At 43.9% G+C, this 22928-nt stretch overlaps 1 protein-coding gene across 1 annotated transcript in view; it reads right to left on the bottom strand.

Moving 5' to 3' along the window:
• Nucleotides 1–22928, bottom strand: part of CFAP47 (cilia and flagella associated protein 47) — a 651639-nt gene that overhangs the window by 466563 nt on the left and 162148 nt on the right. Inside the window, exons 29-32 of the mRNA XM_075913261.2 lie at nt 22081–22297; nt 20997–21206; nt 5385–5478; nt 153–293 (exon numbers count right to left, since the gene is read on the bottom strand). Coding sequence (XP_075769376.2) covers nt 153–293; nt 5385–5478; nt 20997–21206; nt 22081–22297 — 662 coding nt within the window. The remainder of the gene's footprint in view (nt 1–152; nt 294–5384; nt 5479–20996; nt 21207–22080; nt 22298–22928) is intronic.

The following is a 22928-nucleotide window of genomic DNA, read 5'->3' as shown; positions in this document are numbered from 1 at the left end:
AAGCAGTTTAATTCTTTTTCTATTTGCTAAAACATTTGGGATATTCAAAGTAAAGAATTATTCCATTCAATCTTCTTCGAAATGTTCCTGGAATGTTTGCAAATAACATTTAAAAGCTTAGCACTATAAGATGTTAAATGTCTTCAGTGTACCTTGTATACCTGGAGTAGCACATCAGTCCACACGCGTTTGCTCAAGATCTCGAATGCATTGTCATCCAAAACAAGCAGACTCTTAGTGTTAAGAATGTCAGAGTTCTTCATACTAGTTTTTTGCATCTCAGTCATCTGAACCTTCAGATAAAAGACAATGAGATCTACTCTTTATCTTAAAATATGACATATACAGTATAGAGCATAATAACTCTGAGCAACAGCCAGTACTGGCTTTTAAAAGTTTGTCAGGTTAATAATTGCTTTTTCTGATGGAATTACATATTTAGTGTATAAAGAAAAAGCAGTAAATGCAGTATATTAGAAATTTACCCCAAAGTATATAATGGTATCTCTCACAGAATCTTAGTCACAAAATAGCTTTCTATGGTGAGAATGTCATGATTATGAGGGTTAGCCAGCAGCCTGGGGATTAAGGGGTTAACTACACCTAGCCAGGTGGAGTGACCAATAAGAATGTAGGTGGGACTTTTCAAACTGGGACAAAGGAATTTGGGTTTTTTTCTCTTCTCCCTTTTGTCTCTCAGAGAGTTCTCTGCAACTACAGAGAGGGACAAGCATGTCTCTCTCTCTCTCCAAGACACCATTCTTCATTTTCTGTAAGTAGGGTAAAGTTTAGGCAGTTTCGTTAGGTTTTATTGTTTTAAGGATTGGGCATGGGATCTGAGATCTGGCACTGTTTAAAAGATGTTTTGGCTTTTCTTTGTAACTAAGTTCTAGGCCCATGGAGTTTCTCCATGAGTATATTTTGTTACCTCCCTATCTAGTCATTATGTTTGCAACAGGAATATTATTGTAATAATAAAGGTTCTTTCTTTTCTTTTATTAACCTGGCAGTGGTTAATTGTGTGCCTTGATTTTTATTTTAGGGGTAAGATTTCCCAAATGATCTTTCCCCTGATTTCTTTATCAACATTTGGGTGGTGGCAGAGGAAGTTTTATTCCCAAGATCTAGGTTTTTAAAATCTTGGGGGGAAGTTTTATACCAAAGCCTGGTAGATAAGGCTTTGGGGTACACTTGCTGGCCCCCACTTCTGCATTTATCATGCCAGAGTGGGGAAGGAGCCATGACAGAGAACACTATGGATTGAAAACTCACTGGAGAACCATAAGCAAAGCACGATGATAAATGACACTGCACATCCAGTGTACTTCCACACTGATAAGTGTTAGGACCATTAAACCTCTTTATTAAAGTTCTGAAATGGGAAATAAATAGCACAGAACTGCAAATACCAGTGAGTATAGGACAAGTAATACAAAGGTACCCAGAAGTGCTAAAAACATAGCTAAAAATGAATGTATGATTTAACCTGAACAAAATAAAAACTAACAGATTTGGGAGGAAATAATCATACATATAGATATTAAATGGAAGGGAGAAATATGAAAAGTAGCAATGCTGACAGAGACTTAGGTGTACCAGTTACTGCCTGTTTAATTGTTAATATATCAGCAAAAAAGTCACTACAAGTTTAATGAGATTTAAATATGGCCATGATCTCTGCTGGGTTCCTTGGATTTTTTTTCCTTTTTTGGGTGGAGTAGGTGGGAAGGGGAAGTGCTATAGCTCATCATCTGGTATTTGAGGTACTGAAATGAACCATCACTCACAGTAAATTATGCAGATCTGTGATCTTCTCTCTCCTTTCTATGTGACAGATCAAACAGATAACAATGCTGACATTTAAGTCATCATAATTGGACATCTGTATAATCACTTCACTGAGATGAATGGGGCAGGTCACTCCTTGCAGGGTCATTGTTCCAGGCTCTCTGCAGATTTATCGCTGCATCACTAAACTGTTCATATTTTTGAAATTGCCTTTGCAACAATTGTATCTAAAGACTTTTTTGTTTTAAAATTAATTATGAGATTTGGAGAACAAGACAGCAGATTCAGAGAGGAGCCTGAATGGCATATGGATATGTACTGTTTCTGAACCTTGATTAGAAAGATGTAAAGATAAAGAAGCTAATTAGTTAGGCGACTTATGGAAATTTGAGTAGGAGCAATTGAATAAAATTAAGGGAAAGAAAATTTAGACTAAATACCAAGAAAAACTTCCTGACATTGAGATTTTTTAAGACTGTTTCAGGTTCTTAAAGGAAGTGGCAGAAGCCTCATCACTTGGGATATTTAAATCTAAGGGGGACAAAATGTACGTTGCTCATATTGCTGTGGCTGTGCATAGACGGGTGGCCTTTGTCTCAGATAGGGAGCATACTTCTTGCGGCAATATGGTGGCGTATACATGCCTAAAGTTCTCAAGGTGGTATATGAGTCCTTGCCAGAGTGAAGTAGTTGGTCCGTCTTCTCGGCAAATAAGCCCTTTTTGTCGAATGACAAGTCCTCTGCCTTAGATTGAAGTTCCCTGGGAACTGCCGACATATGAAGCCACGAGGCCCTGCGCATAACAACCGATGTTGCTGACGTCCTAGCTGCAGCATCCACCGTGTCGAGGGCTATGTTCAGCGCTGAGCGGGATACTGTATAGCCCTCCTGGATAATGGCCTTAAGCAGCTGGCGCTTTGTGTCCGGCAGGTGTTCAAGTATCTGGACCAACTTTGCGTAGTTGTCAAAGTTGTGGTTGGCCAGCAGCGCAGAGTAATTGGCCATGCGGAGGATGGATGTGGCTGAAGTATATACCTTCCGTCCCAGTATATCCAGGCGCTTGTTATCTTTGTCGCCAGTTCATGGTTTATACTGTGAGCCTTTTGTGCTCTGTTACACTGCATCCACAATCAACGAGTTTGGCTGGGGATGAGTAAACAGGTATTCCATCCCCGTGGCAGGCACATATTTCTTATCGGCTTTTTTGTTCGTTGGTGGAGCTGTGGCAGGGCTCTGCCAGATGGCATTGGCAATGTCAAATATAGCCTCATCCAGAGGCAGTACAGCCTTGGAAGCATGTGAGGCAGGATGGAGGTTGCGCAACAGATGGTGTTGTTTCTGCTGGACCTCTGTTAGTTTTAAATTTTGAGTGTCTGCTATTCTGCGAAAAAGGTCTTGAAACTCTTTAAGATCATCGGAGGGTGACGTGTCTCCAGTAAGTATGGCGTCATCTGGGGAGGAGGAAGCGGCGTCCGTGGGGGAGGGTTGATGTGGTGCCTCTACCTCCATGACCTTTGGTGGGTCAGTGATGGGTTGTCCTGTGGAAGTAAGATCGCCGGACGGAGTAAGTGGTCTGGCTGTCGCCGGGGTGGATGACCTACTTCTGGCATGAGTGAACCGTGATGGAGTTGGTGACGATGAAGAGTGGATTGATCATGAATAATGATGCCTATGGTCATGGTGTGTGCATCAATGGTCATCATACTGGGAACGGTATGAATGGCTGTGGTCATCCCTGTAGCTGCGTGAATAGGAGGGAGACCTCGGGAACCTAGATCTGCGATGAGAGCAGCAGGTAGATGGCAATTGGTACCAGCTGTGATAATGGTGTTGTGATGGGGAGACGCTGTATCTGGACCTCTAATGATAGCGAGTTGGAGGCGGAGGCTCCGGGGAGAAAGCTGTTATACCTGGGCTTATGGGTGGACAAGCGCCCACGGAAGACGGTGACACTTGCATCAAAGGTAATGGTGAAGATGCACTTGGTGTTGAAATCCTGTGGGAGTATGTAGGAGAGCGTCTGAATGGTGCCGTGGTTCTGGTGCCGCGTGCGAGGGAACTGCTGGTCGAGACATCGGTGCCGATGACATGGTCTGTGTCGGTGCCGGCGGTGCCTGTACTGGAGCGTCAGTGGGCTCCGTTGGCTCTCTCTGTGCCGGCGTCGGTGCCGAAGAACTGGGCACGGGGCACGGCATTGTGGTTTCTCTCAGTGCCGGATGCAGTGCCGGGAGCTCCCATGCCGGCTTCGGTACTGAAAGCGGCTTCGGTGCCGTCTTAGGTTTCGGCGCCATGTGCACCATTGAGCTCGTTGCTGATATACTTCTCACCGGCTTATCCTTGTGAGGTTTTCGAGCCACTGTTTTATAGGACAAACCCGGTTTATCTTTGGAGCTAGCAATCGCAGCTGGTAGGGAGCAAGATGGGGAACGGCTTCTATGGGGTGTTGATGCCACAGGGGAAGGCTGCCGAGATGGGGACTGCGGGGGTGCCGGTTGTTCTGTGGCTTCTGTCTGCGGATAGAGCGCCTTATCAAATAACAACATTTTAAGGCACATCTCCCCGTCATGCCGAGCTCTTGCTGTCAGCTTGGAACAATGCTGACATTTTTGGGAAATATGAGATTCCCCAAGGCATTTAATGCATGAAGAGTGCCCGTCTGAGGTGGCATCGAATCCCTGCAGTTCAGGCACTTTTTGAAGCCCTGTGAGCCGGGCATGGTTGAAGAAAAAAAATTTTTTTTTTTAACTAACTAACTAACTAACTAAGACTAATGAACTATAAAGACTAAAATTAGCTAAAATTGTGAAACTATATACAACTCTCCTCTCTCTCAGTCCTGACAGGATCATCGCAAGAGGGAGCAATTTCTCCATCTGCTCCTGAAGACGGTCAGAAGGAACTGGCGGGGCCAGACCGCGTGAGCAGAAACGGCACAAAAAGCTGCAAGATGGCCACCGCACATGCGCGGTCCGGCGGACAACAGCTGAAACATCTCCAAACTGCGGCACCGGGAGAAGCCCGACACCCACAGTGGAGCACCCACGGGGACACTACCCGAAGAAGAATATTCAGAATTATAACAGTAAATATTGAAAAAACATAAATGTTTAAAGAGACATAAAACCTTGTGTTTTACATCTTAAGACTAGCTTTAATTATTGGGAACCAGAATTAAACTTTTCCTAAGAGTAGGTCATCCTGTAATTGCCTATTGCATGGTTTATAGCAAATTCCTCTCAAAGACTAGAAATTAGTTACTATGAATAAAAGAATATTAGACTAGAATGATCACTAGTCTGATTCAGTATGATAATTCCTATGTTACTATTTCTTTTCTAAAAGAAATGTTTTTAAAAAAATCTACTCTTAAATAGTTTTTAGATAGCTCAAACTCCTACATGTGCATGTGAGACCAACTGCACTAAATATCAGACTACAGTCCTCTTCCTGCTGAGGCATATGCATGTGCACAATTTTACACACAGCAAATAACTCACTCATGTTAATGAGACAATTCACTGTACAGATAGTTAAGCATGTACGTAAGTGTTTACAGGAAAAAGGACCACATATGTAGGCTGTTTTATAACAATTACCTTCAGTGCCATTTGCAATCCAATCCATTTCTTATACTCATCAGGTTGAAGCAGAAATTCAGGCATAACATGAGGAAGGCATGCTCCTTGGCTTCTGAAATAATATAGAAATACAAATAAGCAGATTGGAAAGATCTTTTCCAAGACTGTCCCTAATTTCACACCCACAGTTTTTTACAGGTTATGTAACTGTAGGTGAAAACCCACAGCTACAATCAACTTACGGCACAAACAACAGAATGCAGACATCTGACCAAGTACATGGCTGAACATACAAGTCAGATGTTCAGATTTTGAACTATCATTTGCTAAATCAGTACTAAATCAGAGTGGGGTTGAGACCTAAGAAACATTGCTAGTTTTGAAATCTCCCGTTTTTGGAAAAATGGCCAAGGAGCCTGAGAAGACTTTTTTTCAATAGGCTTTGTATAACAGGTTTTTTAGTTCCTATGAAAGGAGATTACTTACTTGAACAGTAATGGATGTTCTTCAGGATGTGTAGTCTGTATACATATTCTACAGCTGCTGAGTGCACATCCATTGCACACACATCAGAGAACCTTCTGGTCAGCAATATCCACCAGAGCAATGTATGTGCCCTTCCTCTCTATATGTATTCCAATGAGCATATAAATAGTGGAGCCTCCTTGTCACAACACAGCTCCTTGAACATTATGAGAACTTGTGATATCAAGACTCAGAAGTAGCAGGGCTGGAGAGTAGGTTGTGGAATATGGATAAGGCCTACACATCTCAAAGACCATCAGTTACTGTAAAGATAAGTAATCTCTTTTTCTTCTCCCAATTTTCACAGTTGGTGATTCCCAAACTCTCAGTGGAAATGAATACGAGGAATGTCTGTGAGTACGGACGGCAGCACAGACCTTCCAGATCTAGCATCACGCTTGGTTGCTTGCACCAATGCATAGTGCTTCAGAAACATCTGTATGCATGACCAAGTTCCTACACTGCAAATGTCTTAGATTAGCAGATTTAGAAAGGCTACCGAAGTAAACTGAGCCATGGTGGAGTGGATTATCACCTTGGTTGGTAACTGCTCCCATAGCCAACAGCATGTCTTGACATATTGGATGATCTAGTTCTATAGCATTTGTATAGACACAGCCTGTCCCTTGACTGTCTATATATAATGATGAAGTCCTATCAAAGCAGAACAATCCAGCTCTGCACATCTCCAGTATGCTCAAATTCTGCTCCGCTCCCCCAGCATGAGGCATTAAGAAGGATACAGATAGATGGATGATCTCAATGACATGGAATTTAGATGCCACCTGAGAAAGAAATCTGGCAGGTATTCTTATGGATACTCTGTCCTTTTAGATGACTGCATAGGTTGGTTCATCTTTAATGGTTACAGCTCCCCAACTCTCCTGGTCAGTGTGAACACCATGAGAAAGGCAATGTATCTGAAGAGATTGGACAGGGAGCAAATAGCCATGGGTTCAAAGGGAGTCCTCATCAGTTTTGAGAGGACATGGTTAAGATCCCATGTTGGGGCACCCACCATTGCTATATTTACCTGAACTGCCACAGCGATCATAGCTCCTGTTGGCCAGAGGCTAACTGCCATGTTATTGCCCACCACTGTCCTAGAGGCTGGGTATAAATACCCAAAGATCTGAAGGTAGCCCTAGAGTCCTTGAGGAATTTCATTGGCTCATCAGTCTTGCTCTGCAACAGTGAGCAGACCATGAACAGCTGGTCCTCTATAGTTGTTTGTAATTCCTTAGGTATACATGCCATGTTCAGCTACACAAAACAGCACATCATGATCTCTGAAGCCATTGCCTTGTGTCTGCCACATCCAGGGCAGCTACACCACAGTTCTGGCCAGAAAATATCCATCAGCTGGGATAGTCTGGAAATCAACCCTATGTTCTTGCAGCAGCTTGTCAACGAGTTACTGTATGGCTCACTAGTTTATGTGGCCATATTTTGCCCAGATAGCATGGTAGTTCAAGATCCTCTTTTAGAGGCTTAAGATGGAGTAAGAGTTTTGGCCCATCAGTAGAAAGACTTCGCTTCCCTATCCTTAGGCATTGATTTCTGGTGTCCTTGGAGAGTTCTTTCATTGGCCACTATTAGGGATTATGTGTGAATTGAACTTTTCATATCCAGTAACCAGGACCTAATGCTATCCATCTGCTCACTTTGATGCTGGCATTTGCTATACGGATTTTGCATACTCCAACAGTCCTTTACTGATTGTGTTGATAATAAATAATTCATGATCAGCAATTTGTCAATAATCTATAGCCAATAATCAACAAGAATTTTAATTGATATTATATATTTCATGAGTTAGGGACTCTCAAGTTTCTCTTTTGTTTAATAATGCCAGACCCTGGACAAGTCAGGTTTGATTAGATTTAAACAAAGCAGCATATACACAGAAGCCTATGACTACCAACTGCTGTGAAAGATACTCCTTGCAGTTTCTGACACCCTATGTTCACTCTGCTAATGGTCTCATTTCCTCTATGATTTAGGAGTAACTGTACCCTTTTTGCCCTTATCATATCTCATTCTGGTCCTTATCTATTTTCTCTTCCTGGCATGTACCTCTCCTTTTCTAATTTTCAAGCCTCCTTACTCCATTGCAACTTCCCAACTGTCTCAACACCTGGTTAGTCAGTATTTATACCCTGTTGGAGATAATTTCATCTGTTATACATTTTGCAGTTAGTGCACTGTGAAAATATATTTTTCAAACAACTTTCAAAATAGATGAAGTGTAACAACACAGTAAAATTCCATTCTTTGTTAGCTCTATTTCCCTTAACTGCAAAATATAATAGGAGTCTTGCTCCCAAGACAGCTTTCTAATCTTTCTTGGCTTATGTTAACTGTTAATAATTGGGATTGCTATACATAATAATGGGGCAGCCATTCCCGGGCTGACAAATATAAGAGAAGGAGTTCATGTGGCACATCCCGGGCCTACTCAGCATGTATTTCCAATATTATCATCTCCTGTCTCATGTGATCCTGAAATAGTCCCTGGGAATAGTGATCAACTGATCTTTTTTGCCAAGGCACCATCAGGGCATGATGAGGCTGTAGTGACTGGAACATCTTGCCTTTCACCATGAACTTGCTGTACTGTAGTCACCTGTTCCTGGTCCTAATTCTGGGGACAGAGCAGGGACAGATATGGGGGTGACAGTCTACTCCTTAAATGTGCAGAAGAGGCCACCTCAAAATAATATTGCTATCTCCAACTGGCCTACATGCTTCATATGCCATAGTCTTAGAAAGCTGCAATGCAGTAAGTGGCCCACACTTTTTGAAAACATCTGATCCATATGCTGGGCCAAGTTAATACCCTCTCTACCCACTAGACCATGGTATATCCTGGGTCAAGATCAAAATTCCCAAGTCATGGGGCCTAGCTAGGAATGGCTGTTGACTTTCCTGGGAGCTGAAAGGTGAAAGAAAGTCGTCATCCAAGAAAGATGAGGCCCACTCCTTGGGTGAAAGGGAAGCATGACAGGGTGCTGGAAACATTAAGGCAATTAGGTCCAGGAATCTGGATAGCATTAGGACAAATGCATCTCCAATAGCTAGAAGGACATCCACCCTAGAGATACAAGCCATGATCTGGGGTGACAAGATCTATAAATATATTAGAAGCAAGAGGAAGACAGAGGACAGGGTAGGCCCATAGCTCAGTGAGGAGGGAGAAACAGTAACAGGAATCTTGGAAATGGCAGAGATTCTTAATGACTTCTTTGTTTCAGTCTTCACCGAGAAATCTGATGAAGGAATGCCTAACATAGTGAATGCTAGTGGATAGGTTTAGAAGATAAAATAAAAAAAGAACAACTTAAAAATCACTTAGAAAAGTTAGATGTCTGCAAGTCACCAGGGCCTGATGAAATGCATCCTAGAAAACTAAAGGAGCTGAAGAGGAGGTATTTGAGCCTTTAGCTATCATCTTTGGAAAATCATGGAAGACAGAAGAGATTCCAGAAGACTGGAAAAGGGCAAATATAGTGCCCATCTATAAAAAGGGAAATAAGAACAACCCAGGAAAATAAAGTCAGTTTAATGTCTGTGCCAGGAAAGATAATGGAACAAGTAATTAAGGAAATCATCTGCAAACAATTGGAAGATAATAAGGTAATAGGGAACAGCCAGCATCGATTTGTAAAGAACAAATCATGTCAAACCAATCTGATAGCTTTCTTTGATAGGATAACAAATCTTGTGGATAAGGGAGAAGCGGTGGAAGTGGTATACCTAGACTTTAGTAAGGCATTTGATATGGTCTCACATGATATTCTTATCAATAAACTAGGCAAATACAACTTAGATGGGGCTACTATAAGGTGGGTGCATAACTGGCTGGATAACCATTCTCAGAGTAGTTGTAAATGGTTCACAATCCTGCTGGAAAGGTATAACAAGTGAGGTTCTACAGGGGTCTATTTTGGGACCGGTTCTGTTCAATATCTTCATCAACTATTTAGATAGGGTATGTTTACACTACAAAGTTAGTTCGAACTAACGGACGTTAGTTCGAACTAACTTTAATAGGCGCTACACTAGCGCTCCGCTAGTTCGAATTTGAATCGAACTAGCGGAGCGCTTAGTTCGAACTAGGAAAACCTCATTTTACGAGGATTAAGCCTAGTTCGAACTAGCTAGTTCGAATTAAGGGGTGTGTAGCCCCTTAATTCGAACTAGTGGGAGGCTAGCCCTCCCCAGGTTTCCCTGGTGGCCACTCTGGCCAACACCAGGGAAACTCTATGCCCCCTTCCCAGCCCCGGACCCCTTAAAGGGGCACGGGCTGGCTACGGTGCCCGTGCCAGGTGCAAGCCTGCCAGCACTCAGCCAGCAGACCCTGCACCTGGCACGGCTCGAGCCACCCACCCGATGTCCCCCAGCCCACCCCCTCTTCCCGGGACCAGGCTGGCGGCTCCCGGGAGCTTGCCCTGGACCGCAAGAGGCGGGCAACTTCCTGGGCTAGTGTGGACATCGTGGACCTCGTCCACGATCTCCGCACTAGGCACAGGAAAGTGGCCGTCTAGGGCAGGAGAGCTGCCAGCCTGGCCACCCAGGAGCAGGTGTGCATGAAAATCAAGGGGGTCCAGTGAGACCCCCGACCCTGAGCCCTGAGCTTACAATGGCCGTCCTGGGTCAGACCAAAGGTCCATCTAGCCCAGTAGCCTGTCTGCCGACAGCGGCCAACACTAGGGACCCTGGAGGGAATGGACCGAAGACAGTGACCAAGCCATTTGTCTCGTGCCATCCCTCTCCAGCCTTCCACAAACTTTGGGCAGGGACACCACTCCTACCCCCTGGCTAAGACTACTCCATGGACCCAACCTCCATGACTTGATCTCAATTCCCTTTAAACTCTGTTCTAGTTGTAGCCTTCACAGCCTCCTGCAGCAAGGAGTTCCGCAGGTTAACTATTTGCTTTGTGAACAACAACTTTCTCTTACTAGTTTGAAGCCTACTACCCAGTCCTTTCCTTTGGTGTCCTCTAGTCCTACTTTTTGGGAACTCATGAAGAACTTTTCTGAATGCACCCTCTCCACCCAACCCCTGCTTTTAGAGACCTCTATTCTGTCCCCGCTCCATCTCCTCTTTTCTAAGCTGAACAGTCCCAGTCTCTGTAGCCTCTCTTCATCTGGGACCTGTTCCCAACCCCTGATCATGTTAGTTGCCCTCCCCTCTCCCAGCCTTTCTCTTCCCCTCTACCACCTCCTTTTCCCAGTCTCCCCCAGTTTTGTTCAATAAAGACAGAGTCAATGTTGGAAGAAACGTTATCTTTATTTTGTACATCAATAAGAAGGGGGGCTAGGGAAGGGTAAGTGGAAGGAGGTGAGGGAGGAATGGGGTACGAGCCCCTGATGGGGAGGACTGGGCTGGCTCTGCGGGCTTCTGGGGGTGGAAGCTCTCCTGCAGCCCCCCAATTGCCCCCTCTCCTCAGATGGCAGCCTGCGGCAAGTGCAGCCGGGCTGATGGCCGAGTGGTGTGATGTGCCCAGTGTGGGTACTCCGGGCACTCCAAGCCAGAACTTCTTTGCAAGCGGGGCACCCCTTAGAACTGTGTGTCCGGGGTGGGGGTCGGGACCCTTTAAGCGCAGCCCTCGGCTAGCCTGAGACAGCATCTCCATGCTCTAAGTCCTCCTCTTATGCCCTGCCGGCACTGCTTCCGGCCATCCTTAAGCCCTGTTCAGAGTCCACTCAATGTGGACTTGCTAGTTCGAATTAGCAAAACGCTAATTCGAACTAGTTTTTAGTTCTAGATGCGTTAGTTCGAATTAGCTTAGTTCGAATTAACTAATTCGAACTAAGTTAGTTCGAACTAGCGCTGTAGTGTAGACATACCCATATTGGCATAGAAAGTATGCTTATTAAGTTTGCAGATGATACCAAGCTGGGAGGGGTTCCAAGTGCTTTGGAAGATAGGGTCATAATTCAAAGTGATTTGGACAAATTGGAGAAATGATCTGAGGTAAACAGGATGAAGTGTAATAAGGACGAATGCAAAGTGCTCCACTTAGGAAGGAACAATCAATTTCACACATACAGAATGGGAAGCGACTGTCTAGGAAGGAGTACAGTAGAAAGGGATCTAGGGGTTAGAATGTACCAGAAGCTAAATGTGAGTCACAGTTTGACGCTGTTGCAAAATAAGCAAACATGATTCTAGGATGCATTAACATGTGTGTTGTATGCAAGACACGAGAAGTCATTCTTCAGCTCTACTCTGCGCTGATTAGGCCTCAGTTGGAGTATTGTGTCCAGTTCTGTGCACCACATTTCAAGAAAGATGTGGAGAAATTGGAGAGGGTCCAGAGAAGAGTAACAAGAATGATTAAAGGTCTAGAGAACATAACCTATGAAGGAAGACTGAAAGAATTGGGCTTGTTTAGTTTGGAAAAGAGAAGATTGAGAGGGAACAAGATAGAAGTTTTCATGTATCTAAAAGGGTGTCACAAGGAGGAGGGAGAAAAATTGTTCTTCCTGGCATCTGAGAATAGAACAAGAAGCAATGGGCCTAAACTGCAGCAAGGGAGTTTTAGGTTGGTGTTAAAGGACACCATTTGGGATCTGGGTTTGTTTTAGCTTCCGTCGCTAACGTTGCTCCTCTCCAGAAATAGAATCCCGACAAGCAATGGTGAGATAGGGGGACCCGGGCCCTCCCTCACTCCCGGCGCAGGGCCCTAAGGCAGGGATAGCTATCTCCCTTGCCTGACTGACAAGGGAGTTGCCCCTAAACATGTCAGTCCGCGGGCTACACGACACCGCCTGGGCCACTTCCTACCTGCCTCCTCTGCATACCTCCATTCCCGCCTGGAGCTCCAGCCGGTGCTTCCCCCACTCTAGGACGGTGGGCACCCTTTTAGAACGTCCCGCCTCACATTCACGTCTGCCGCGGGGCTCCTGCAAGTTGGCGATGATGTCTCCATTGCACTGGTGGGCGATGTCATGAGCTGGAGGTGTGATCAGCTATTAGAAGTGGGCCTCATCCTCCTTAATTGGATCCACCTCATCATCTCCAGCCTGATTCTGGCCTGCATATTTACACCTGCCTCTGGAAATTTCCACTACATGCATCTGACGAAGTGGGTCTTTGCCCACGAAAGCTTATGCTCCTACACTTCAGTTAGTCTATAAGGTGCCACGGGACTCCTCGCCGCTTTTGCAGATTCAGACTAACACAGCTACCCCTCTGATACTTGACTTCATGGGGTGGTTCTCCTCATTCAGCCCCGTTTCCTGTGGCTCACGGGGCCCCAATCTAGTGCGGGGTTGCTTCACTCCTTCACACTTGGACATTAGGAAAAAGTTCCTAACTGTCGGGGTGGTTAAACACTGGAATAAATTGCCCAGGGAGGTTGTGGAAGCCTATCTCTGGAGATATTTAAGAGTAGGTTAGATAAATGTCTATCAAGGATGGTCTAGACAGTACTGGGTCCTGCCATGAGGGCAGGGGACTAGACTCGATGACCTCTCAAGGTCCCTTCCAGTCCTACTATTCTATTATTCTAAGAGCCCCTATGGGTAGGTATGGTAGTAAACATGCAAGTATTTGTGCTGAAGAACTCAGGACAGCAAATACTATTGTAAGGCTTCTGCCAGGTCCTGTAGCAGCTGGTGATCATTTCAACTGTCTTGGTTACCGAAGAGGTGAACACAGACCCAACAATTGGCTCCAGAGCGTGGTGATGCAAAGGAGCCTGGAGACTCCAGTTGCTTCCATTGTCACAGTAGCAACAGCTGCAGCCGGAGCTCCAGGATCCTTCGAATCGCTTCACATGACTCCGGGGACTGGAGAGCTGGAGTTCCCCACACACACCTTGATTCGGGATCCACAGTCGCTGTCGGCCCTGCTGACTTTGGGTAAGACCTTTCTACAGCTGGGTCCACTCAATTGGAACCAGCTCCAGTGCTCAAGGAACATTTCCTAAGATTTAAGGCATCATTAATGTCCAACAGCATGATAATTTTATGTAGCCTCAGAGTCAGGACAGCAGAGGGCAGTAACCTCTTTTTCTCCTTGGAAGACTTTCACTCTGAGTCCTACCTGCCTCTATGCATTCCTTGACAGGAAACTAGCCTGAGCAATCCCTCAGCCAGTTTCAAAGTCAATGCAGGGACAGATTTTGACAGCCTATGGACACCTGGAATGAAGGATCAGAGTCTGTATCAAATCAACTGCTTCGTTAAAAAAAAGCCTTCAGGCAGATCGCCTTCCTAGGTCACTTCAAAGAGGAACTACAGATTTCACAGCATTCTGGAGCTTGTCCCTCATCAAGGCAAAACATATATTTCACGTGTCCACAGTTCAGAGTCACATTTGCCTTGTGGGACAGGCAGTTCTTGAAGCCTGGGTATCTTCTATGTGCCGTCATGGCAGCCAGCACCACCAGTAACCATGGTGACCCAGTGACCCTGGGGAAAGAGAGCCACTTCTCCCTATGGTGTCTTCTAGAGCTTCCCTACCTTAACTAAACCAGTACTGCTACCTAATTACAAATACTTAAGTAGAGGTTGATCCAGAAAGGGTTGCTGTGATACATACCACATGTGATAAAAAAGGAACTGGGTTGTGGCAGTGCAGCTCCAGCCTTTAAACTCTCATTGGTATGTACAAGGAGACAGCAGATGCATGCACTGTCCCAGTATATACTGCTGACTAAAAAATTCTCTGATGTGTGAGCACTGGATATACACTTAAGAACAGTGGAACATGTATACAGATTAGCACTCCAAGAACTAAACTTACTTCGTGACTAGTACAAATATTTCCTACTTAAAAAGGGAATATAATTTATTGTAACTGCTTAACAAGTAGGAGTTGCTGTTAAGAAATAATATATATGCTTTTGGAATGCAAAAGATGCAAATTGAAATGTGAGGGTATGTCTACACTACAGCACTAATTCAAACTAACTTAATTCGAATTAGTTAATTCGAACTAGGCTAATTCGAACTAGTGCATCTAGACCTAAAAACTAGTTCGAATTAGCGTTTTGCTAATTCGAACTAGCATGTCCACATTGAGTGGACCCTGAACCGGGGTTAAGGATGGTCGGAAGCAGTGCCGGCAGGGCATCAGATTAGGACTTAGAGCATGGAGCTGCTGTCTCAGGCTAGTCGAGGGCTGTGCTTAAAGGGACCCGACCCCCACCCCAGACAGACAGTTCTCAGGGGTTCCCTGCTCGCTTGTCTAACTCGATGAGGGACAGCAAAGCAGTCCTGGTTTGGAGTGTCCTGAGTGCCCACACTCGGCACATCACAGCACTCGGCCATCAGACCGGCTGCACTTGCCGCAGGCTGCCATCCGGGGAGAGGGGGCAATTGGGGAGCTGCAGGAGAGCTTTCAGCCCGAGAAGCCCGCAGAGCCACCCCAGTCCTCCCCATCGGGGGCTCGTACCCCATTCCTCCCTCACCTCCTTCCACTTACCCCTCCCTAGCCCCCCTTCCTGATGTACAAAATAAAGGACATGTGTGTTCAAAAATAGAAACTCTCTTTATTCAACAAAACTTGGGGAGACTGGGAAAAGGAAGTGGGAGAGGGGAAGAGAGAGGGTGGGAGAGGGGAGGGCAACTAATATGATCAGGGGTTTGGAACAGATCCCATATGAAGAGAGGTTAAAGAGACTGGGACTTCTCAGCTTAGAAAAGAGGAGACTGAGGGGGGGATATGATAGAGGTCTATAAAAGCACGCGTGGTATGGAGAGGGTGCATAAAGAAAAGTTCTTCATTAGTTCCCATAATAGAAGGACTAGAGGACACCAAAGGAAAGGAATGGGTAGCAGGCTTCAAACTAATAACAGAAAGTTCTTCTTCACAAAGCAAATAGTCAACCTGTGGAACTCCTTGCTGCAGGAGGCTGTGAAGGCTAGAACTATAACAGAGTTTAAAGAGAAGTTAGATAAAATCATGGAGGTTGGGTCCATGGAGTGCTATTAGCCAGGGTCCATGGAGTGCTATTAGCCAGGGCTATGGTGTCCCTGGCCTCTGTTTGTGGAGGGCTGGAGATGGATGGCACGAGACAAATGGCTTGGTCATTGTCTTCGGTCCATCCCCTCCAGAGTACCTAGTGTTGGCCGCTGTCGGCAAACAGGCTACTGGACTAGATGGACCTTTGGTCTGACCTAGGACGGCCATTCTAAGCTCAGGGCTCAGGGTCGGGGGTCTCACTGCACCACCTTGATTTTCATGCAAACCTGCTCCTGGGTGGCCAGGCTGGCAGCTATCCTGCCCTAGACGGCCACTTTCCTGTGCCTAGTGCAGAGGTTGTGGATGAGGTCCACGATGTCTGCACTAGACCAGGTGGGTGCCTGCCTCTTGCGGACCTGGGCAGGCTCCCGGGAGCCGCCAGCCTGGTCCTGGGAAGAGGAGGAGGGCTGGGTGGCAGCGGGTGGCTGGCTATAGCCATGCCAGGTACAGGGTCTGCTGGCTGGGTGCTGGCAGGCTTGCACCTGGCATGGGCACCGTAGCCAGCCCGTGCCCCTTTAAGGGATCCGGGGCTGGGAGGGGTCAGAAGAGTTTCTCTGGTGGTGCCCAGAGTGGCCACCAGGGAAAGCTGGGGAGGGCTAGCCTCCCACTAGTTCAAATTAAGTGGCTACACAGCCCTTAATTCGAACTAGTTAATTCGAACTAGGCGTTAGTCCTCGTGGAATGAGGTTTACCTAGTTCGGATTAAGCGCTCCTCTAGGTCGATTTAAGTTCGAACTAGCAGTTTGCTAGTGTAGCGCCTATCAAAGTTAATTCGAACTAATATCTGTTAATTCGAATTAACTTTGTAGTGTAGACATAGCCTGAGAGAGAAAAAACAGCCACGAACATAAAAAATATGCTCATAAACCAGATAGTTATAATTTCAACAAGTACAGAACGACCATATTAGCATAAAAATGCACCATATCCCATTGTTCAACAATAGATTTAGGAGCAGGGAACAGGGTGGGGGGAAGCGAGAAGTGGATTGAAAGCGAAATCACAGATGTTGAAGTATATGGCGGAGAGGACAAAAAAATCATCATGTTATTGCCATCATTACAAAGCAATCTTTGATTGGACTGCCTAAAGTAGAAATGCCCTGCAGCAGCTCCCAGCATTTGAAGGTCTACATTGTTTCTACTTGATAGCAGTCTGTTTGCAAGATTACAATACTAGCTAGTTAGCCTGCAAGAAAACATTTTGGTTAAAAAACTTCCAAAATAAACCAAAAATCCCAAAAGGGAAGCAGATAGTGTGTGCAGAATCTGAGTTCCCTATGCACCTCCTTTCTAGCAACTGAGGCTCTGGCCTTGCCAAAAGAGGATTTTCCTGTACAGGCAGTCCCCGGGTTACGTACAAGATAGGGACTGTAGGTTTGTTCTTAAGTTGAATTTGTACGTAAGTCAGAACTGGCGTCCAGATTCAGCCACTGCTGAAACTGACCAGCAGCTGACTACAGGAAGCCCGAGGCAGAGTTTCTCTGCCCCGATCTTCCTGGAATCAGCCACTGATCAGTTTCAACAGCAGCTGAATCTGGATGCCTGGGACAGAGCAGCGGGGGCGCTGCCGGGTAGGTTAGGGGACCAACCCGGCAGCACCCAAGCTGCTCTACCCCAGGTGTCCCAAGTCAGCTGCTGCTGAAAATGATCAGCGGCTGATTCCAGGAAGCCCGGGGAAGAGCAACTCTGCCTCGGGCTTCCTGTAGTCAGCCGCTGGTCAGTTTCAGCAGCGGCTAAATCAGGACGCCTGGGGCAGAGCAGCTGGGGTGCTGCCGGGTTGGTCCAGTAGCGCCGAGGAGCGGCGCTGCGGGACCAACCGGCAGCACCCCAGCTGCTCTACCTCAGGCGTCCGCGAGAAAACCTAGTCTGCTGGGGAAGGGGGGGCCCACTAGCTGTGCCCCCGCCCCCCAGGAGACCAGGGAGACGCGGGCGGCGGGACCGAGCCGCAATTGCAGCCCCACAATTATCCTGCACTCTGTTTTTTTTGCTTAACAAAAAATTTTAGCCCGCATTGAGGTTTTGTTTTGGTTTTTGCTTGACCAAAATACCGCATGTCCGGTATTTTGGGGGGGACCATCTGGCAACCCTAGCCTCAGCAGAAGGGGCAGGGCTGGAAATCCTATGGCCTCTGTTATACAAGACATCAGATTAGAGGATCACAATAATCTTTTTAGGCTATGCAATCTTTTAAACTATTGACTGCAGGGTAACTATTTCTCTCTTTTTCCCTCCCCTGTGTCAATGAGCTTTGCGGCAACTCTGCACTTACATTGTAAAACTGGATTCTTCAAAACAAGCTAAGGCCAAATCCTCACAAGACTGATATATCAGTTGAGAATGAGAGAAGAACATTGACTTAAGTCTTCTTAACTTAGCTGAGGAGTCACATCAGAGACTCCTCTAGTTCAGAATCTTAGTATGCCATTAGAAGACTAGCTATGACCGTAGGAGATGGGTTTTTTAGTCTTAAAAATGTAACCACCATGTTAAGGCCTGTAATGAAATCTCCCCATCCATATTGTACAGCAGGAAGAAAAAAACCAATTAGAGACATAATCACACCTGTGGTGTAACTCACAGATTGCCTCCTGGCCAGAGAGGGCTGAGCTACATGATGGTCCATTAGATCTTTCAGCCTCACAAGCAGAAAAGCAAGACTCTAATGTAGGGGAAAACCCAGAAGTTTGGGGCTGGCTATGGCTAGAGAGCAGAGTCACAGAGACAGAGCTAACTCCTGAGGGTGGGCTCCCAGAAGAAGGGTCTATCATTCCAGAAGAACAACAGGCAAAAGAAGGGACTCACAGGGAGCAAGATGTGTCCTATTCCAGACTAACAATTCAGTATAACAGTGAGATAAAAATCTGTTTTTCCAATAACATTTTCTTTTCAGGCTATGAATCCCAAGAATATTGACACGCCTCACTTCAGAAATGCCAGTTTTACATTATCAGCCTAGGTTTCAAGGATATTTCACAATTCATACACAGTGAAGCATTTTTCATTTTGGTTTCCAAACTGCTTTTCTTAAAAACCAAAACCCCACACTTTTCATTTTAAAAGGAAGAATTGTTTAAAGGCATATCCTTCCTTCCAAATAAGACATTCACATTTGGAATTGAACTTCTAACCAGGATCACTTTATAAACTAGTTTTATAGATGTTTCAAGTTATATATGAGTGCATCTTGGGATAATAAGCCAACTCTATTAACTTATATAGGGCAATTCCTACGTGAAATGAACTTTCATTTCAGCCAATGTGGCTAAAAAAGCATAACTTTGATTTGAAAAGTACATATAAATCTGAGCAAGTTGCCTTCGGTCCAATAATTGTTCTTTAATTTGAAGCATCAAAACATAGACTGAGCATCCTTATCGGTGTCAGAGCCAGAAGAATTCAAGTCCACAATAATGCTGTAATTATCACAAGAACTGATAGTAATAAAACATAAATGATGCTCTGGTGTGCCCAATTGCTAGTTTTAAAAAATCTGTATTTTAGCTCAAAGAATAGAATATCAAGAAACATTACTTGGGAAGCATGAATAACTTTCAAGTCTACTTTACTCAGAGTACAAAAGCATTCTGACTTCTTGTTCAGAGAGATTTTCACAGGCCTTTTCATTTTAAATTCCTTTAGTATCAACATTTCAAATGTTGTGAATAAAACCAGCTGAATTTATCTTCTTATGTAACCTGCTTCTCATTGCAAATTAAAAGCATTATAGATGTGCATTAATGTGCTATATAATTTGAATTTAGTTTACAAGTGTAAATTGATAGGTCATAGTTTAGGATCAGGGAGGAACTACAGTAAAACTCCAATAGTCCGGCATCCCATTGTTCAGCACTCCCGATACTCAGGCATCAAAATGCCAAGCGCTCCTGACCAGCTGATTAAAAAGCCTGCCACTCAGCACACATGCTGGCTGTAACCAGATGGAGCATAAGGTTGGGGGAAGCGGGATCGTGTTACAGTATGGAGAAGAGCATTTTGCTTCAAAGAAGGGAAAAAGGGAGGGGGAGGAAGATCAGGTTACAGCACGGAGACACCGTGAAGAGGAAAGGGGAGGAAAGGGGGAGGGAGATTGTGTCCTGGCCAGCTGTTAAGCCGCACAGCTGTACCGGACCTCCCGATTCTCCGGCAAATCTGATAATCCGGCACCACCTAGGTCCAAAAGGTGCCGGATTATCGGAAGTCTACTGTAGTCTGTTTTCCTTGCAGCAGAGTTATGCTCTGTCAGCAATCAAGAGGAAACACCAAAATATGCATGGAATGTTTTGGGTTCATTGTGTCCAAATGCTTCATAGTGTATCAGATTATCCAGATTTCAAATTTGATAAAATCACCCCAAATTCTTAACCAAAAATGTTTTAATCTAAGACACCAAACACAGCATAATGAAGCAGTAGCACTGACTATGAGATTTATGAAGGTGAGATCAGTGGTCCCTGTAAGTTGGGCACTTGTGTGGCCACTCAGGAAAGATTCAAATGTTGCCCAGCTGATTAGAAGAGTGCCCACAGCTAAGTTATTTGTTTCTACTTGTGGTGCATGTTCACACATGCCTCAATGCATATAAAAATTTTATTCCGCTCATGGATGGAAAAAGTTTGCACATGGATGAAAATGATTAGAGAGAACACTGGATAAGAGTCAAGTTATCCATAAATTCCTAGGATCTGCACTCACTCTCTCTGTCTCTCTCTCTCTTTCTAATGTAAGAAGGAAGCTTCATAAAGTTCCTCTCTCCAAGTTCTCAGTCTTCGTTACACTGATTTTTCAGTTGGGTGATACAATGTGGCCATGCATCTAAGGAGAAATAACCTGACAGAACGTTCTAAGGAGATATTAGAGTGGTGGGTTTTTTTTTTTCAAATGACGGGTATTGCCATCATGTCAAAAACAAAATTAGTTCCTCAGCTTTAGAGTTACTATTTAATATTACATAACATGACAAGTTTCACAGAATATATTACTATCAAGTTCATTGTAATATACTGTAAACATTACCCTTTTAATGACCTGAAAAAAATCAGGAAAAGCATTTTATTCAATAGGAAACATAACAGGAAAATAATAAAAAAATAACTTTAGCATATCTACTTATACAAAAGCTTACTTGAGAAAAGTGAGCATTGTAGAATGCTGCCAGTGGAGCTGGACCACTCTTTCAATAGGATCAGCAGGCAATGACTGGCTCGAAGTAATTCCTGGTAGCAATTGTCCACTCAGATGGAGTAGCATGTCATAAACAGTCTTTGTATCTTTGCCAAGGTTTTGTTTAAAAACTTTTTCATCAGGTGAAGCCATCTGGATTTTACACACATCACTAAATAGTGGGAAAAAACTTGACGTTATCATTTTAAAGATATTAAAATAGGCTTGCACTAAACATATCTATTGAACCATTAACTGTGATGAATTCCTTAATAAACCATTATGTAAAGTCCTGGGGAATGGATTGTGAGCAATACAGTACTTCTTGATTTCTATACAGATGTTATGAGAGCACAGGATTTTTAATTGGTTAGACTATTTAATAAATAATTTAATAAATAGAGTCTGAGGTAGTCACCATTATATTTCAAGTATAATTCAAAGCTTTCATTTTCACCGTATATAAAAGCCAGTACATTTGGGAATCAATCAAATGATAGAATGCCTCTTTCTTTCAGTGCTATCAAATAGCTATGACTAACTCAGGTGATTCACCTAACTGCTGATAGATATCATATTCAAAGGGCTGCTGACAAGGCTCTATTTACTAGAATGTACTTCCCCATCAATCCATTTGTTGACCCTTTGGGCTGGTGGAAAGGAAGAACACTTAATTTTCATGCCTTGGTCTTGATAAAGTTGTTACTGTAAGAAACTGGGTTCACTCTGGGATAAAACTCAATTTCAGTTACAATAAGCATTGTATATGGTTTTAGAGCTCTATGTGCTCTCGGAGCCTCTTGTTTGGGAACATTTTATAAACAGAAAAAAAAACAAACAAAAAAGAAAATGTGGATCTTTCTGTTTTACAATTGATAAAGAATTTTAATACATTACTAATGAAAATATCTTTGGATTTCTCCATTTAATTAGTCAGTTGCATATTCAAAATAACTTGCCATCCAAAAATATCTCTAATGATGGAACAAACATTGATACAATGCAACATTTTCCTAAGAAACATTTGAGAAACAAAATACTATTACCGTCTTAGTGAGTGAGGAATAGAAATAGGATTAGGTCCCTTAGACCAACCGAAGAGAGTGAACCAGTTCTGAACTGCAGTTATCACTTTCTGGAAGATGTATTCCCCTCTTTCTTCATGAGGAAAAAGCAATTGTTGAAATGTATTTTCTCTCTCATGACTTTGGCTGTCAGCTTCATTCTTCTTCACACTTACATTTTCAAGAATATTTTCCCATCCTGAATAATACAAAAAGTAGTCCAAAATTTCATTATGCCATTTCCCAGGACAAAAACAGCATTTTAAAAATACTCATCTTATTCAGACAGCAAAGAAATAAAATATAGGAACCATATGAACTGTTATTTACTTTGATTATTCCTAACAAATCACAAGATATAATTTTGGAAATAGCAAATCTTGCATTTCTAATCCTATCTTTATTTAGAAAAGAAGAAAAAGGTAAATACTGACCATTCAAACTTGTAATATAAAATCATAGGCAATAATCCTGTCAAAATATTCTTAGATATAGAATAGTGATAGAAATGTAGCCGTGTTAGTCTGGTGTAGCTGAAACAAAAAACAGGACTATGTAGCACTTTAAAGACTAACAAGATGGTTTAACAGCTTTTAATACCATGATTGGACCTAACCAAGTGAGTTATAAGATCAAGAACACATATTCCTGCGCATCCAGAAATATAATTTATGCAATCGTGTGCCGAAAGTGTCCATCTGCTATGTACATTGGACAAACGTCTCAGACACTTTGCCAAAGGATCAATGCCCACAAAACAGATATCAGACAGGATCACAAAGAAAAAACAGTTTCTTGCCATTTCCACCAGAAAGGACATTGTCTCAACG

The sequence above is a fragment of the Pelodiscus sinensis genome, chromosome 1, assembly GCF_052426305.1.
Source record: "Pelodiscus sinensis isolate ZL-2025 chromosome 1, ASM5242630v1, whole genome shotgun sequence".
Lineage (NCBI taxonomy): Eukaryota > Metazoa > Chordata > Testudines > Trionychidae > Pelodiscus > Pelodiscus sinensis.
Note: the sequence above shows the minus strand (reverse complement) of the source record. Positions and strands in the feature narration are given on the sequence as shown.